Raw genomic sequence first — 18431 nt, 5'->3', positions numbered from 1 at the left:
TCACTTGGGAGATCCAATTGATATCCATGGGAAGAAAAGTAATTCCTTCCATTACTTAGTTGAAAAAGTGTCGGAGAAAATAGTCTCTTGGGAATCTCTGCGTCTGTCCCAAGCTGCAAAGCTGGTCCTCATTAACATGGTTTTGGTTAGTATCTCAGCCCATGTTATGAAATGTCTAAAACTCCCCCAGAGCATCGCCAATAAACTTGATTCATTAATTACAAGATTCTGGTGGTCCAACAATGGTAATAAGGGCATGCACTAGGTAAGTAGGACCGTCACTCAACTCCCTAAAAGCATGGGAGGCCTGGGCATAAGGGGAATCTCAATTCTAAATGATTCCCTACTATTCAAACAGGCAACAAGGATGCACCTAAATCCGCAGTTGCTGCTGTCAGGAGTACATAAAGGGATGCAACCCTGTGGCATATTGTAGACACCTGATTGTGTCTCCCCAAAAACCAAACCTAGTGATGAGTACTTTTCACGTCATTAATTATCGAACGAAGTGAAATGTGAAAGAGTCTCGTGATTCTCTCTATTTTTAATAAAAATAGTTCTTTCTTTTCTCGAAAATCTTTCTTTTCGTACCTTATTTATGAAAATGTCCAATCCAATTTAGTTTGGTCCATGATATAGGTCCAATAAATGTGTAGTTGGATGGGGCTCAAAAAGAGCTTTCCAACAATATATTATAAGCCCAATTCCGAAGAATAATGAGGAAGTTATGGCAAAAATATTAAATTGGAGGATGATCCTGTGACCTCCTGCTAGTAAGAAGCCAAGTATCATTAGTGTTCCACTTTCAGACGCCTTGGAAATTTCTAATGAAGAAAATCACGTTGACCCATCACTCCTCATCAGACTAGTTGAAGAATCTCATGCTAGCGAAGAAGAGGAGGAAACCTTTTTCGATGACATGAGTGCCTCTAAAGAAGATGTATAGGTTCTCATAAACACAATGAGGGCAGCAATGACCCAACTTGATCATTCCATCCAGGAAGCAAGGATGATGGAAAAAAGATGCATCGCTGAAAAGATGATGCCCACTAAAGTTATTGAAAGAAAAACATTTTCTCTCAATGTAGTCGAACCACCCAAAAGGAACAATAAAGCATATACACCTATTGGGACTTCCTATGCAAACATGTTCAAAATGCTCTTCGAGAATGGGAAGATCAAACTTCTCGACCAAGACCATTTGAATCATTGAAAATGACAGATAGGTTCTACTGTCCATACCATCAATCTGGAGGACATACCATAGAACATTGTTTCAAATTCAAGGACCTAGTCTAAGGATTGATTGATAGTAAAAAGTTGGTTCAAATCCAGCCAAAAAGGGATGTCAGCATCAATGGGGTTTGGGAAAGTGATGATGAGGATGTCTACCTCAAGGACGTAGAAGAAACTCCACTCTCTACGATTTATCCGGTCGATGATATTTGGGATGAAGAAGATTCCCTTATAGACGTCCTCACAAGATCAGGAAGAATGCAACCTCCCGTCACAAATCAACCCAATCCTACTACTCAGCAAGTCCCAAATCCAATTATAGAAGACAACGATGTTATAAAACAATTGAAAAAGACTAAGGTTGAGATGAACGTATGGAAACTCCTAGCCACATCCCACGAACATAGGCTCACAACATTGGATGCCTTTGCTAAAGTAGGGATAAATTCAGAATCCTCACCGGAAGGTTTAGCTAACTTCCTCACTAGTGATCTTCCTAGTCCCATCAACTTGATCGCCTTTTCCGACAAGGATTTACCTCTTGAAGGTGATAAGCACAATAAAGCCTTGAACCTCACGGTTTTTTGCAAAAGGATGAACGTTTCAATGACCCCCGTAGATAATGGGTCGGCAATTAATGTTTGCCCACTCTGTACTGCGAGAATGTTAGGGATAAAAGATGAGGATTTGTCTCCATCAACACCAGGCATAGGAGGTTACGATAACACTCGTCGGCAAGCTCATGGGACCATCACCATGAATGGCACGACAGGAGTAATTGAGCATGCTACTACTTTTCAGGTAGTAGAATTAAGGCCTTGTTCAACCTATTATTGGGATGCCCTTGGCTTCATGACCTTAAGGCCGTCCCTTCATCCTTACACCAATAGGTCAAGGCTATAGTTGGAGGAATTCTTGTCACCATCAATGCCTCTCCTATGAGAATCAAAGTAATTGATAAACCAATCATAAATGTGGAGCACGATGGAAACGATGAATACTTATGGGGCTTTAATGCTGAAGAGGTCTCTTTAATCGAGGAAGATGAAAAGACCCATCTTTGCTATGACCTCCATTCAAACATGATAGTCAACGTTATTCTCAGAAGACAAGGACACTTTCCAAGAATGACTCTAGGAAAGAAGAAAGGAATAGTAAAGCAAATGGGATTGCATGGCCTCCCTAAATTAGATACTTTTGGAATTGGTTTCGAACCGACTCCGAAAGACTATAAGCGAGCCCTAGAAAAGTTCAACGCACGGAGAAATGCTCGTACCCAAAACAAAGCTATCCCAATGGATTATTATCCCCTCACTCTAAATGGAAAATTCATAAAAGAGGGTGAGGATTACCCATTCCATGATTTCCCCGAACCTTTTGTCAAAGATGGGATAAGATAACCAGGGTTCGAAATATTCTTGGACTGTAATTTTTTAGATGAGATCCCAACTCCCATATACAAGGAGCAAGCACCTCCATGTTTCGACTTCAATTTCATGGGTCTCCTCTTTGGGTACGAGAAAAATGAGCCCAAGCGTGTCAACGACAATTCCGCGCTTATCCCAACGGTGTTATAAAGTGAAAACTTTGACCCTTCAAAGCTCATTACTCCGGCGAAAGGATTAGTTCAGGGATGGCGAAAGACTGTGAAGGTGACTACGCCGAGTGGAAGAAAAATCTCCATCACCACAGGACAAGGACCAATTTCGATGAGTCTGAGTCATCTGAGTCTGAGTCTGAATTCAAGTCTTCTGTAGTTGAGTCCTCTGAATCTTCTATAGTTGTGTCTCCCTCTATTCCTTCTAGTATAGAACCTACTCCTAGGATAGTCAGTAGTCAAGTCCCAACGGACGTATCGCGTTTTGATGTAATGGTTTCAGAATTTAATAATATGTCTTCCTCCGCTTACTTCTCGTGTCATTCTCTCACCCAAGATGATGAGCATTGTTTTGCTAACAATGAAAACGATAAAGAAATAATTAAAGCAGTGGAAACACTTGAAAATAAAACACCAATAATTGAATACACCGAAACAGTTAATGTCTCAAAAGATCCAACTATTAGATGAGAGGTTAAAATTGGTTTAACCCTTAATCAAGAGGAAAGAACCGATTTAATAAATCTACTAAAAGAATTCATCGATGTTTTCGCTTGGTCATATGAAGATATTATAGGAATGAACAGAGAAATTGCTCAACACACTATACCACTAATTCTAGGAATGAAACCTGTAAAACAAAATTTACGACGAATGAAACCCGACGTAGCTCTTAAGATAAAAGAAGAAGTGCAAAAACAAATAACTGCAGGTTTTATCAAGGTATCCAAATACCCCGAATGGGTCGCAAATGTGGTACCCGTTCCTAAGAAGGATGGTAAGGTAAGAATGTGTGTCGACTACAGAGTTCTGAATAAGGCAAGTCCAAAGGACGACTTCCCTTTACCACACATCGATATTCTAGTAGAAAATACAGCATATCATACGCTTCTCTCGTTTATGGATGGGTACGCAAGATATAACTAGATTCTCATGGCTGAAGAAGACATGGAAAAGACTACCTTTATAACACCATGGGGCACAAACTGTTACACGGTGATGCCATTCGGGTTGAAAAACGCGAGTGCCACTTACCAAAGAACAACGATTGCTTTACTCCATGACATGATGCATAAAGAGGTTGAAGTATATGCGGACGATATGATTGTAAAATCAAAGGACCGTCCAGGACACCAAATAGCCTTAAGAAAATTCTTTGAGAGGTTAAGAAAATATAACATGAGGCTAAACCCAGTCAAGTGTGCATTTGGAGTCACCTCAGGAAAACTCTTAGGTTATGTCATTAGCTCTAGAGGAATAGAGATAGATCCAACCAAAATCAAAGCAATCATGTCAATGCCGCCGCCCAAAACCAAGAAATAGATCCGAGGATTTATTGGTCGGTTGCAGTACATAAGTAGGTTCATATCTAAACTCACTACGATATGTGAACCAATATTCAAGAAGCTCAAAAAGAATGTACCAATAATATGAGACGATGAGTGTCAAAAAGCCTTTGATAAGATCAAAGCCTATCTCGCTAATCCTCCTGTATTAGCACCTACGCTTCCAAGAATCCCTCTTTGGTTATACCTAACGGTTACCAAAGAAACAATGGGGGCTATGCTTGCACAAGAAGTAGAAAGTAAATAAAACACCATCTACTACTTAAGTAAAAAGATGCTCGAGTATGAAGTACGCTACACACCACTTGAAAAATTGTGCCTCGCATTAGTGTGGGCCACATCCAAGCTAAGATACTACATGGTCTTCCATATGGTGTATGTAGTATCTCGAATGGATCCTCTTAAGTGCCTCTTTGAGAAGTCTACACTCAACAGGCGAATACCTAGATGGATAGTCAACTTAGCCCAATTTGGTGTAAGATTTATGCCTCAAAAAGCAATCAAAGGATCAGTAGTTTCGGACTTCTTAGTGGATTTCCCAATTGAAGATTCGACACCAATGCATGAGAATGACTTTCCGGACGAAGAATTAATGGTCACGGAAGATGATACTTGGACATTATACTTTGATGGAGCCTTAAACCAGAAAGGATGTTGTGTAGGAGTATTATTAGTATCACCTAAGGAAGAACACGTTCCAATCTCGATAAAGTTTGATTTTGACATTACCAACAATTTTGCGGAATACGAAGCATGTATGGTAGGCCTTGAAACTGCTTTGGCATTGGGAGTAAAGAAACTTCGAATATTTGCAGATTCTTCCCTCATCATCAATCAGATCTCCAAAAGATGGAAAGTAAGAAGTGAAAGCTTGGCTCCTTACCAAACATAGTTAGAAACCCTTACTAACCAACTCGAGAAGGTAGAATACACATATCTACAAGAGAAGAAAATCAATTTTCTGATGCCTTGGAAAGACTAACTTTAATGGTTAGAATTCCTAAGGAAATTGAGCAAATGCCTTTAACAATAGAAAAAAGGCATAAGCCAGCTTACATCCAAGTAATAGAAGATGATGAAATAATTCAAGAAGAATAAGAGGAAGAGGAACCTTGGTATACTGACATCCTTAATTATGTCACTAATGGGGAATATCCACTTCATGCTAACAAGATAGAAAAACGCGCTCTAAGACTTTTGGCTTCCCAATTCATGCTCATAAACGATGAGCTACACAAAAGGGTACCTAAAGGAAGAGCTTTCCTATGTGTAGGCAAAAAGGAAGCTCAAAGGGCGATGAGAATAATCCACGAAGGAGCATGTGGAACTCATACAAATGGCAAAATGCTAGTCCAAAAGATAATGCGCCAAGGATATTATTGGACCAACATGAATTTGGATTGCCATCAATATGTAAAGAGATGCCCTAAATGTCAAGTATACGCTAACTTACAACATGTTCCACCAACTCTACTTTACACTTATACATCACCATGGCCATTTTCAACATGAGGAATAGATATCATTGGGAAAATCAGCCCTCCTGGGACAGGAGGCCATGAATACATCCTTGTTGCAATTGATTACGTCACAAAATGGGTTGAAGTAGCATCATATGCGAAACTCACCGCAAACACATGTATTACTCTTTATCGAAAGAAACATCATATGCCGATATTGAGTCCCATATGAATTGATAAGTGATAATGGAACTCACTTTCAAGCGGAATGTGAAGAATTGCTGCAAAAATATGGCATTCAACATCATCACTCTTCTCCATATAGGCCTCAAGCAAACGACGCAGTAGAAGCAGCCAATAAAAACATAAAGACCATCATCAAAAAGATGACCGAAAACTACAAAGATTAGCTTGACAAAATCCATTTTTCTCTTTGGGGTTATCGCACGTCAATCCGTTCATCCACAGGAAATATGTCATTCTCCTTAGTCTACGGAATGGATGTCGTACAACATGTAGAATTGGAAATACCTTCCTTACGCATCGCGTTGGAAAGTAAGCTTGATGAGGTCGAATGGACAAAAGCAAGACATGAGGAGCTAATTCTACTCGATGAAAAGCGACTATAAGCTCTACATCATACTCAATGATATCAAACCCGCATGTCTAGACACTTTAATCAGAAGGTCTAGACAAGAAACATCAAATTAGGAGACTTGGTGTTAAAAGCATTAAGGAAAAATGTTCTAGACCCAATAGGAAAATTTAGGCCCAATTGGTCCGGAGCATACATCGTCAAAACTATTCTATTAGGAGGTGCCGCAAAACTAAATGATATGGAAGGTAACGAGTTCTTAAATATGACGAATCTTGACCTACTTAAGAAATTCAACCCATGATTACTTGAGAATTATACTCAATAAGAGCTACGTTTGGCCTGATTCCTTAAGAAAGGATACATAGGAAACCCTTTACGGGGTGCAGCCACTTTAAATTTTACAAATATCGCATTTTTACATCAGCACGTCGAATTAGAATCAGCATCGCATGAAAATTCAAGTCAACGCTCCGTGACAAAGACCGTCGCGCCGCGAAATGATTATCGCGCCGTGACAAGAGCATCGCACTGTGATGGATCTGAATTTCCAGCGTATAAAAGTATTCGTCAATCTGGGCAAGTTTCGGTGAATTTCGTAAATTTCAACTTCCGCACTTGAATCATTTTTTCTAAATTATTTCAAGTTGTTTTCCATTGCTTAAAAAAAAAGAATTCAATATAATGAGTTGATTTAATTTTTAAAGCTGAAAATTGCATTAATAAATAAAGTAAAAATTACATTATTGATGGAATTAAAGAAAGCTTAAAAAATAAAATTGAATTGAATTAAAAATTATTTAATTGAAAGTAAAGCAATGCTCTAATCGGTCTTCTCTTTTCTAGCCGTCTTCCAATTCTTGTCCGTTTCCTCTTCATCGTCCATTTCCTTCACAAATAAGGATCCATTAGATGATCTACACACAAGTTTGTTAGATATAGTCTCCCCCTTAGCTAGTACACCAATCTGTTTCTCAACCCACACTTTCTTTTCTGTAGAGTCAGCTTTTCTTTTTTCGTTGCCTTTAGCAGCGCTCTTCTTCTTAGGCATCATAGGAGTCTTGAATTCAACTCTTGAACCCAGGAGATCCTTAGGAGGAATTTTCTTATCCCCTAGGCGGTCTTTAATACTTGTTTGGTCCTTATTCGTGTTCCGGACCTTGTTCTTGTCCTTTTGAGATCTACCAAGTAGCCACTGCTTTACATCTCTAGATAAAGGAGGAGGAACTTTGTGGGAAACGACTTTCCATAAAGGTGTAGCACACAGTTAGTCATCAAATATTTCCACATCCTGTGAAACCGGAAATTCATAAGTGCGATGAAGATCTCCTAAAGGAATGGTTTGAGCAAGGCCATATTGTCTTCTCACCCTAGAAGGGTAATAAAAAGTCAACTTTGATAAGTTTGGAAGACGGCAAAAGGGTTGACCATTAACACCAACCATCTTCTCAATTTTCCACCAAGGAATGACCCACTTAATGGAGAAGTCGCGAGTTTCAAAGATTCTACTCTACTCCGACAGCCCATCTTGATGGAGAAACGCTTTTTCCTTCTTACAAGACAATTAGGAGTGTATTTTTCAATATTGTCAGGAGGTCTAATTAGCTCTAGCCTTTTGTAGAGATCTACTTTTGGCCTCCTGTCTTGACAGGAAGTGGTATGACAATAAATAAAACCATCTTTGTGTTGGATCAACGTGAAGAATTCTTATGGACAATTGATTAAGTCACAAGATTGCAAAATGACTAGCCTAACCCAAAACAAAATGAATTAAGGTCAAAACAAACTAAGCCCGATCATAATTAGGCTTAAGCCCGAGGTTAAAACCTAATTATGACGGATTTAGTGGTGCCAAGGTTAAAAATCAATGCTGCCGCAGAAAAATCCGCGCACATCTCAATGAGTCACGCTGGTCTGGTGCGCACAACTCACAAGGTTGCGCGTGACACCCAGCGCAACCTCTAGTGATGCGCTTGCGAAAGATTCAAAATTTCATAAAAATATAAAATCGAATCTTACCATAATACTGCGGGCAACACATTCAGTTGCGCTGCCAATAGAAGCGCATCTAAATCACTTGCGCTTGGCTGACGCGCGCAACCCATTCTGATACGTGCGACAGCTGCTGCGGTAGAATACTCAAAACCCTAAATACATCCATTCCCTATAAATAGAGGCTTAATACGAGGCTGAAAGAGACATAAATTAACCTAAAACTCTAGCAGAAATTTGTGAACTTGTGTACTACCAACCCTCTTGTTCTAAACACTCACCCCTTTAATACTTGTTACTACGGTGGAGGTTCCCGAACAAGAAGGAGTCCATAAGTGTTCTAAACGAAGATCTAGCAAGGAGAAGTGGTATATTCCCGAGCACTTGGATCAATCACCTTTACTTTTCTTGTTTAAATAACTTTTAATCAATTAATTAGTGTTGTTTGATCACTTTAAACGAACTTTTAGTTAATTAATTCCACATAGTATCTTGTGTTAAATAAAGAATAGAATTAAATAATTAATTGTTGATTGATCACCTAAGTAAAGGCGAATCTTGTTTATTTATTGTTCTTTTCACGAATATTGATTAAATAAGAATAACGACTTTTACAATGTAATTCCTACGTGATTGATGCTTGTAAATAAAATCAACTAACATAGTTTTTAGGAGCCACGTTGCATATATGTTTGGTGATGAAATTGTGAAAAAAGGAAGAGCCTGTAGAGGCCGCACTAGGGCTAAAATAACGATTCCTCCCTAAAAGGAACGTTATTTTAGTACCCTCGCTCCCGAACTCATTTCTGGTATACGTAGACCAATTTGGGCATGGGTAAACTTGCGATTCATGCCAAATATCCCTTGAACTCTACTTGGGAGAAAGGCATGAATTAGGTTTATGAGTTTTCCTAATTCATGACAACATAGAACAAACAAATTCATGAAAACAAGCCAATTTGAAAGCCCTCAACTTCTAAAAGTTACGGTTCTTCGTTTGGCTTTCTCCATTTTACTGACCAAGTTTAAAGTCTGGTACAGTAAAAGGAGCAAGATTTACTTTCCTTAGCTTTAAATGACAACAAAGCAAATGGAATCGAAAATGGCAAAAAAGAAGAAGAACAGAGTGAGCTACAGATCGCACTTCTCCAACTCTTTTTACTAATTCAAAATGTTGCGCGCAACTAATCAATTTGCGCGTGGCATCCCAGTGCAACCCAGTTTCTTGCGCGCGCCTGGCCAGTGCGACCCATTGAGTTGCGCGCGGATACTGGTCACCTAAAAGACCGGTACTCAGATTTCGATCCGTTTTGAATTTTTTCCAACAGTTTTGTACGTTATTAGACGTAATGACGCACGAATATCAAAATCTTTTAAAATTGCTTTGCATCCAGTAGTTTATTTTCTTCTTTGATAGGTTTTTGTATCATCCTGCATGCACACCGTGATTTGTGCCTACCCTAAGCATACGTTTTAGACGTTTTTCGTAAGTGTGTCTTAAAATGTTCCGTAGTGGTGCTTTGCGTAAAAGCTCCCATAGACAGGTTTGTCATTTACTGTACTGACTTTAGAAATGTCACGTTCTTTTCTTTCTTTTTGGCGTCCACAGCAAAAAGAATGGCATATCGTGCAGCGTAAAATTGCATGGCGTATCGTACAGTGTAAAATTGTATGGCGTAGGTGTTGCGTAAAATTTCACCTCTTCCTAGCAACGTGATCTACTTCTCGTAACTAAAACGGTAGAGTTTTTGTCTTTAGGCGTTAGCTAAACTAGTCGACTGGCGCGCCGAACCATCAAGGACAAGGCACATTCTCGATTGGAAGCAAATACGGTAGTTAGTGAGCTTACTAGCTTACCGGGCAGTTAGGGTGTCCATCCACCCCATGTATAAAGAGCGACGTGCGATGTCGCATCTCTTCAGACACGTTCCCCCAAGTCCTGAGACACGTGTTCTCATCTTGTGGACAAAACTGCTGAGAGAGTTGCCGATTTTCTTCTCTCTCACTGGATTTGGATAAATGCCCCCAGTCTTGAGACATGTATTTCCATCTTGTGGACCCTGAATACTGCGTTTTGGCAAGCGAGTGTTAAGAATTTTATTCACGTGTTAGGCTACGAATGCTGAAACACCTCTCCTTTTATCATATTTTAACTTGTTAAAATCATAGACTAAAGTTTCAATGACATATTGAGGGACTTTAGATCAACGATGCCATAATTGAGAGGATATCATCCTCTTTACTCTTTTTTAAAACCGATATCTTCTCATGACATGACATCACCCAGGACAACCTTTACTTGTAAAAGAGTTCTACATTTGCAAAGGATTAATCTAGATTCTTTAGCGCGTTAAGACTAGAAAATACTTTTTCTAGCCTTAATAGCTACTTGTCTCAAACATTTAGCAAATCAAGGATCGTTTTGATATCCTTAACACTACTGAAAGATTCTCTATTCTTAGGGAGCTTCGCAGAATGAGTCTCGGATTTATTTCCTTGGTTACTTTGATCATCGTCTATTCTAGACTCGATCAAAGTGGGGGCTAACTGTAGACATCTACTTTTGGCCTCCTGTCCCGACAGGATGTGCTATGACGATAAATAAAACCATCTTTGTGTTGGATCAACGTGAACAATGCTTATGGACAACTGATTAAGTCACAAGAATGCAAAATTACTAGCCTAACCAAAAACAAAATGAATTAAGGTCAAAACTAACTAAGCCCGATCATAATTAGGCTTAAGCCCGAGGTCAAAACCTAATTATGACGGATTTAGTGGTGCCTAGGTTAAAAATCAATGCTGCCGCAGAAAAATCCGTGCGCATCACAATGAGTCACGTTGGTCTGGTGCGCGCAACTCACAAGGTTGCGCATGACACCCAGCGCAACCTCTAGTGATGCGCTTGCGAAAGATTCAAAATTTCATAAAATTATAAAATCGAATCTTACCATAATACTGCAGATTATAGGGCATTAGCTCACAAGGGGTTTCGGTGGACAAGGATCTTCTTCCGCAGAAGTTCAATGCCAACGACATCCTGAAATTCAAGGCAATGGATAACCCTTATTTTCATTTAAGAGCCTTTGAAACTGTAATGAATATTAAGGGAATAGATAAGAAAGCTTTTCATTCTGTGTTTTCTCTATCTTTAGAAACCGTTTGTCAGCAATGGTACTTTTCTCTTGATAAAGAGAAAACCTCTACTTGGGATGCTATTGTAAACGCTTTCATTGATAGATATAAATGTAATATTCAAGTCGAAACCGATTATAGACAACTTGAGATGCTAAGACAAAAAGAGAATGAAGGCTTTACTTCTCTCTTTAATAAGTGGAGGGAAACTTCCGCTAAGATGATTGAGGTGCCCTCCGAAAAAGAATCTATGAGGATGTTTATCAAGAACCTCCAAGAGAAGTATTCAAAACATTTAAAGTATCAACATAATTTGAATACTTTCAAGGCCGTCTATGATATCGGTATTGAAATCGAAGATGACCTCGCAAAGCAAAAAGCTACTAACAATAGTAACCACAGTGGCTGGAAAGGAAAGAAGAACGACAATCCTTCTTCTTTTGGAAACGCCCACTCCAGTAACAATGTTAGCACCTTTGACAATAACGGTGTCTTAGCTATGGATAATCAAGGATATAAAAAGAAACCCAGGAGAGAGTTCACACCCATTGGAATGACCTACGATGCTGCTTTCGATCGTCTCTACGATCGAGGATTAATCAAACCCATTGGCCCTACCGAGGATCCAACGCCAGAAAAGCAATCTTCAAGATGGGATCCTAATTCCTATTGCAAGTACCATCAAGGAAATGGTCATACCACCGATGAATGCTACACCATGTTTTTCTGCCGTGAGGCATATATACTCTTTCTGATTTGTTGCCATTGTTTTTAAATGATAGTCGTTTTGGCGTACATCTTTAAAACTTATGAGATTTCTTCGAGATTTACTCGAATATAAGGCATTATTGATTATCAATTTTGTCCTATTTGGAAGCATTATACAAGCCTTTCCAGATCCTTCAATTAATTTTGCTGACCCGGAAATAGTATTTACATTTGCTAGAAACAAATTTAATTGTGAAAAATATTTTCTATTCTTCAAGATAGTATGTGTTGTTCCACTGTCCAAAAGGCATTGATATTCAGAACTAACTTCAGGCAGATCCATATCTTCATAAAATAAATTTAAGATTAGTTTAGAATAGTATCATACAAACTTTTATTGATGATAGGAATTTAATGTACATGACTAGAAATTTAAAATACAGAACATAAAGGAAATACATTAAAACATAATATATGTTACATTAGTAGATGGGAAACCTAAGCATTATTATTTTATCCAAGGATGAAATCATTTCCAATTTCAGCATTATCCATGAAATAATCAGATACGTCAAGGCTGGGACAAGGAGCATTTTCTTCGTTAACATAATTTGCTTCTACATTTTTCTCTTTGCCTTTTACAGAAGCCTGGTAAAGGTCTACCAAATGTTTGGTTGTACGACAAGTACGTCCCCAATGCCCTGTCATGCCACATCTGTAACATGTGTCTTTTCCTTTCGAAGGAGTTTGTTTGTGGCTTCCAGATGACTGTCCCTTCTGTTTTTCAAAATTTTTGAAATTACTATTTTTTTGAAAATTGTTTCTACCACTACCACGACCACGGCCACGTTCGCGATAATTTCCACGGCCTCTTCCACGGCCATTGTAATTTCCACGTCCACCTCTTCGTGTAGCATTTGCCTCGGGTGGATAAGAATTTGTTGCATTTGCCTCATGATGAGTGGCCAAAGACCCAGTTGGTCTAAGATTATGATTTTTCAACAAAAGTTCACTATTTTGTTCCCCAACAAGCAACACACTCATTAATTCATTAAACTTTTTAAAACCTCTTTCACGATACTGTTCTTGCAACAGTATGTTGCTTGCATGAAAGGTAGTGAGTGTTTTTTCAATCATCTGTTCATCGGTGACTGGATAATCACAGTATCTCAATATAGATACTATCTCATGTATGGTTGAATTGTAATCAATTACAGATTTGAAATCCTGGAACCGTAAATTTGTATAGTCAAATAATGCCTTAGGAAGGAGCACCCTTTTATGGCGTCCAAATCTTTCATTAAGGCAATCCCATAATTCTTTGGGATCTTCAACCATTATGTACTCAATTTTAAGGCCTTCATGTAAATGATGCCTTAACAACACTAAGGCTTTTGCCTTATCTTGTTCAGTAACGGGTTTTACAACTGTCATTGCAGAAGTGGTAGTATCAGTTGTTTGACCAGAGGGACTTTTATTTTCTTTAACAGTATACTCCAAGCCTTGAGCAATCAAATTCATCATTGCATCCACTTTCCATTCCAGAAATTTCTTTCCAGATAAATCTAAGATGTTGAACTGTCTTTTCATAAGGTCTCCCATTTTAGCTACAACAAATTGCGTGATAATTAGTTTATAATAATAAATCATATGTACAACACATATGTTTAGTCCTTCCATAATTATAGTTAGGTTAATAAAACAAGTGATAATTAAATTTAACAATAATAAACCATAAATAATATAGTTCTTTTCTCCCCCTTGGTTTATTATTGTGAGTAATTATAGGATTAAGCAAAAATTAATCAAGTTAGTTGTAAAAAAAACAGCAAAACGACAACAATAACAGTAGTAACAATAATTATAATGATAACGATAATATTATACAATGATGATTAATAACAACAAACCAACATAATAAAACAAAAACAAGCTTTTAATCTACTAAATTGACAAAATAAGAGAGTTTTACTTGTACATAATGACAAAAATTAATATTGCTACTAATAAAACTACAAGCGCCGTAATTAGAAGGAAATATTGTTTTATCTTTATTAAATCTTCCTCAAAAGTGAAAGTATGGGTGTTTTGGTTGCCGTCGTCGGGGAACATGTCGGAGAAGAAGGGGATGAAATTTTTTTTAGGTGATTTTTGGATAAAAAGTGGGAAGGGATAAGGGATTTTTGGTGAAATCGGGGGAAAAATCTACCTTTTATAGTGATAGGTTTATCCGTTACTATTCTGTACAACTGTAAAAATATCATATAATAGTCTAATGTACTAGCAAAAATTATGGTCCAAATATATATATATATATATATATATATATATATATATATATATATATATATATATATATATAATTGTAAAAGGTTATCACACTGGGAATACAAGCCACAGTGGTCCGAGAGCCCTAATATGTATAAAAGATCATGAGTTCGAAAACGAAAAGACAAAAAGTGTGTAAAAGTAAGAAAAATAATAAGAATAAAAAGGCTGCATCTTTTTGTCAATCTAGTTAATAATATGCATGCAAAGTTACTACTAAGCAATTATTATAACTAAAAATTAAACTTTACGTAAAAGATAAGCATGTAACATGCATAAATCAAACAAAAACCAATATATCAACATGAATAAAACAATGGAAGATAGTAATGAATTCATACGTAAGAGAATTTTTCACCGTTGTTTTTGAGGTATATATAATACAGTAAATGTTTGAGTTTCTTGTATAGAGGATCCCAGATATGGGCAAGTATAGAGCATACTCCTCAAAACATTTAGAAATAGATAGTATTATTTGTTATAAATTTTAGAAGTAGGTATAAATATACTTGACTAGAAATTGGTGCTGATAACGTGTTAAATATTTACAGATAGAAAGTCTTTTAATTAGTGAAAGGGAAAGTAAAGAAGGAGTAAAAGGAGATGAGTGAAATTGTAGTGTAGTAGTAGTATTGCCTGTAATGTTTGCTTGCATGACATCCTACATATATATATAGCCAAGAGTCCTACACTAAGAGTACAATCATAATCATATATTGCCATATAAGTTCACAAGTATTTGGACTTATATGAATATTGTAAAATCAAATCAATAATTGGTAATTTGACATTCACCTTATTTTATAACATATTCCAATTTTTTTTTCTTTCACTTTTGTTTTCTTAATTATTTTTATTTCATTTCCTTTTCTTTTGTTTTTTCCTTTTATTTCTTTCTCTTTTATTTTCTTTCTCTTTTATTTCTTTCTCTTTTAATTTCCTTATAATTTTAGCTTAGTTGAGAGTTTCTCTCTCTAGTTTTAGGAGTAGATTTAGAGAGAGTAAGTGAGAGATTTCATTGGTGATTTGAGAGATTGAAGATTCAAGGTGACAATTGTATTGAAGATCTCCATAATCAATCAATGAGGATTTATAACTCTATCTTATATTATTACTTTGTTTAATTTCATGTTTGTTTGATTTAATTTTGATGTTTGATTCATGACTAGTGTAATTGTTCTTCATATTTTGTTGATTCTTGATTTCTTAGTTGCTTGTTGATTAGATGATGATTCTTCAGTAGTTGTTTCGGTAGGGATTGGGTGAAACTTGTATGATTGATTGATTATGATTAATTTGGGAATTATGTTTATTGATTGTTGAGATTAAAGTGATTAATGTAAGTTTGCATGTGTGTAGTTTGATTAGGCATTGAGAATTATGCTAGATTGCATTGTGATTTTAATGACACTACATTGATTTAGGAATTGCAATTGTTGATTGGTTTAGATTGTGATTCTCCTAGTTTGTTATTCGTAGAGACCACTAGCTTAACGATTAGGAGATAGCTCTTTGATTCTAATTGATAGCTCTTATCATTAGTCGTAACCATTAATTGGCATGTTCTTTCAAAGTTGTTGCAATTGTCATGATTATTTGTTGATTCCCATTCCCTAGCGTTTTATTTGTTTGATTCTTTGTTTTGGTAGTTGTTAGTGTTACCTCTTCCCCCTTGACTTCGACCTAGCTTAAGCGCACAATTGAAAACACTTGAATATAACCATTCCTTGTGGTTCGACCCTTGACTTACCTCTATACTTGTATTTAGGTTTGTTAAGTGATTATAAATTTTGTTTGGCTTAGGAAAGATTAGTTAACGACCTAGTTTTCCCCCTATCAGACAACCAACACCTCTTTCGGTTCTGTAATCTAGCAAAGAAGGTCTGGGAGAATAGTTCCCTGGCAATTTGCTCTGACTCTGCTGGGTTCAATTCTTTGAGAATGTGGATCCAATCTATTATCCTGGTGTTCAATAGCGAGGATGGTAAGTATAGTACCTGTATTGTTTTGTTTATAGCAACTTTATGGGGACTATGGAAAACTAGGAATGCAAGAAGCTTCAATGGTAAAATTGGGGGAGCAAGTTTGGTTACGGAATTCATTAACCAAGCAATGCACGACCATGAGACCTTCACCCAAATTAAAGACCTGCATCACAATAATACGGCATGACCATGAGACCTTCACCCAATTGAAGACCTGCATCACAATAATATGGCATGAAATGAGACCTTCACCCAAATTGAAGACCTGCATCACAATAATACGGACGAGGAAAGGGAAGGCTCTTCCCTTCCACCCGAGTTCAACCATGTTCAATTGGAAATCATGTTCAATTGGGAAAAGAAAAGGAGGGATTTGAAGACTTCATTGTGGGAGTGGACGACTCTTGGGATAAAAAGACTAAGAGGGCAGGGATTAGGTGTAGTGGTCAGTCATGGAAAATGGCGTTGTTATGGATCGGACACAGATGAAGGAGGAAGACATGGGGCTGCAAACTCAGCTCTTCAGTGTGAAGCTTGGGCTTGTTTGGAAGCAATGAAATGTATACAGTTGGAGCATTACCTTAATTGAGTTTGTTAGTCTTAGTACATAGTAGAATTAGTGATGTGGATTTAAACCCCTTAAATTAATAAAGAATCTAAAATCACACAATAAGAATAAAGCTTCGTTCTTGATAAGAAATTCGAACCAAAAACGATTGAAAGTAACCGGATATGACCTTGAAAACGACCACTCCTGGAACGAATTCAATGCCTAATCAAACTACTTAGACTACACCTAAAACTAAGTATTTTGATGAACAAATCTTAGACTACTCCTAGAATTAAGAATTGCACGTTCTAATTATCAAAACAACTCCTTGAATTGAAAACTAGCAAGAAAACGTTTAAACAAAGTTAAACAATTTTTATTGAAATTAATCTGATTTTCTATGTCTCTAAGAGCCACAAAATTCCCCTATTTATAGACTAAAAATAAGCTAATTCCATCCCTACAAGGATTAGAACAAACCCCTAACCTTGCCCCCCAAGTATCCTAACTAGAACAGGAAACTACTTCTAATTAGAATAGGAAAACTAAAACTAATCCTAAACAAACTTTACTTAATTAACTAAAAACTTTCCTAATATACTTAGGAAGTTTATAGCAACTAAATAATCAGAAAATAAACCTAATCCTAAGTGCTTAAACCAAGAAAAACCCTTTCAAGTGAAAGGTAAAAACTTGCAAGCAAAACTCTAAAAAAAAACTAAGTATTAAAAAACTACCATTTCACATCGCCGCCTAAAAACACCCTCACGCGCCACCATAGGTGACACGCGCCTGACCGACGTGTAGCTGGCCTTAATCCGGTGTCGGGATGCCGGCACGTGGGACCCAGCTCGGCGCGTGTGCATCGCCATCGTCGCCGGAAGTGAACTGCTGCAAATCTTCTTCCTTGGTGATCAAGCTTCCTTCTTTCTCAATTGATCTATTAAACCTTTCCTTGTTTATTTCCTTGTTTGGACAATCTATAATGAAGTTATTAAGACCTTCTAAAAGTACATTAAATCCTTCAAAAGAATTCCCCTCTTGATTCACATCAATTAGTTAAGGGATAATGTAGTTTGGTAAGATTAGTATATATACATAAAGTAGTTTGTTAGTCTTTCCCAAACATATTTGATCATTTTCTTTGTTCTTCTTGGGTTATTAATCAAATTGCCGAGGTTAAATTTCCACAGAGTTCGATAGATATCCTATTCTTTTCTTGCCTTTTTAGAGGCTTTCTCTGATGATCCTTAGTGATCTATTTTGACCCATAGTGGTCCTTTTTCTCAAGACCCATAGTTGGTCATTTGCCATAGTGGCTTGTTTTTGCCCATTGAGGCTTATTGATTGCCCATTGAGGCTTGTTTTGCCCACTGTTGGGCAGAATATGTTGCTTATCAAGGCTGGTTTAATTGGTCTTTTTGCTGTCTTAGTGGATGGTTATGAGTTTGGATGTCAGCAAGTTCAGTTGGTCAGCTCAGCAGTCCATGGTACTACAT

General features: G+C 37.2%; 1 protein-coding gene across 1 annotated transcript; it reads right to left on the bottom strand.

Moving 5' to 3' along the window:
• Positions 1 to 12582: 12582 nt before the first annotated feature.
• On the bottom strand, positions 12583 to 13671 carry LOC145565249 (uncharacterized). Its single transcript, XM_081625314.1, has 2 exons — positions 12897 to 13671; positions 12583 to 12728 (listed from the first exon to the last, which is right to left on the bottom strand). Exons 1-2 carry the CDS (start codon positions 13669 to 13671, stop codon positions 12583 to 12585), a joined length of 921 nt encoding a protein of 306 aa, XP_081481440.1.
• Positions 13672 to 18431: the final 4760 nt, after the last annotated feature.

The sequence above is a fragment of the Chenopodium album genome, chromosome 10 (assembly GCF_948465745.1).
Source record: "Chenopodium album chromosome 10, dcCheAlbu1.1, whole genome shotgun sequence".
NCBI classification, from domain to species: domain Eukaryota; kingdom Viridiplantae; phylum Streptophyta; class Magnoliopsida; order Caryophyllales; family Amaranthaceae; genus Chenopodium; species Chenopodium album.
The sequence above is the reverse complement of the archived record's forward strand: the minus strand, read 5'-3'. Positions and strand labels throughout refer to the sequence as shown.

Excerpts from the sequence above, each read along its gene's own strand:
- LOC145565249 (XM_081625314.1), bottom strand. The coding sequence starts at position 13,671 with ATGGGAGACCTTATGAAAAGACAGTTCAACATCTTAGATTTATCTGGA. Across the intron at positions 12,729-12,896 it reads TGGCCGTGGTCGTGGTAGTG|ACCTTTACCAGGCTTCTGTA; the intron begins GTAGAAACAATT and ends AACATTTGGTAG.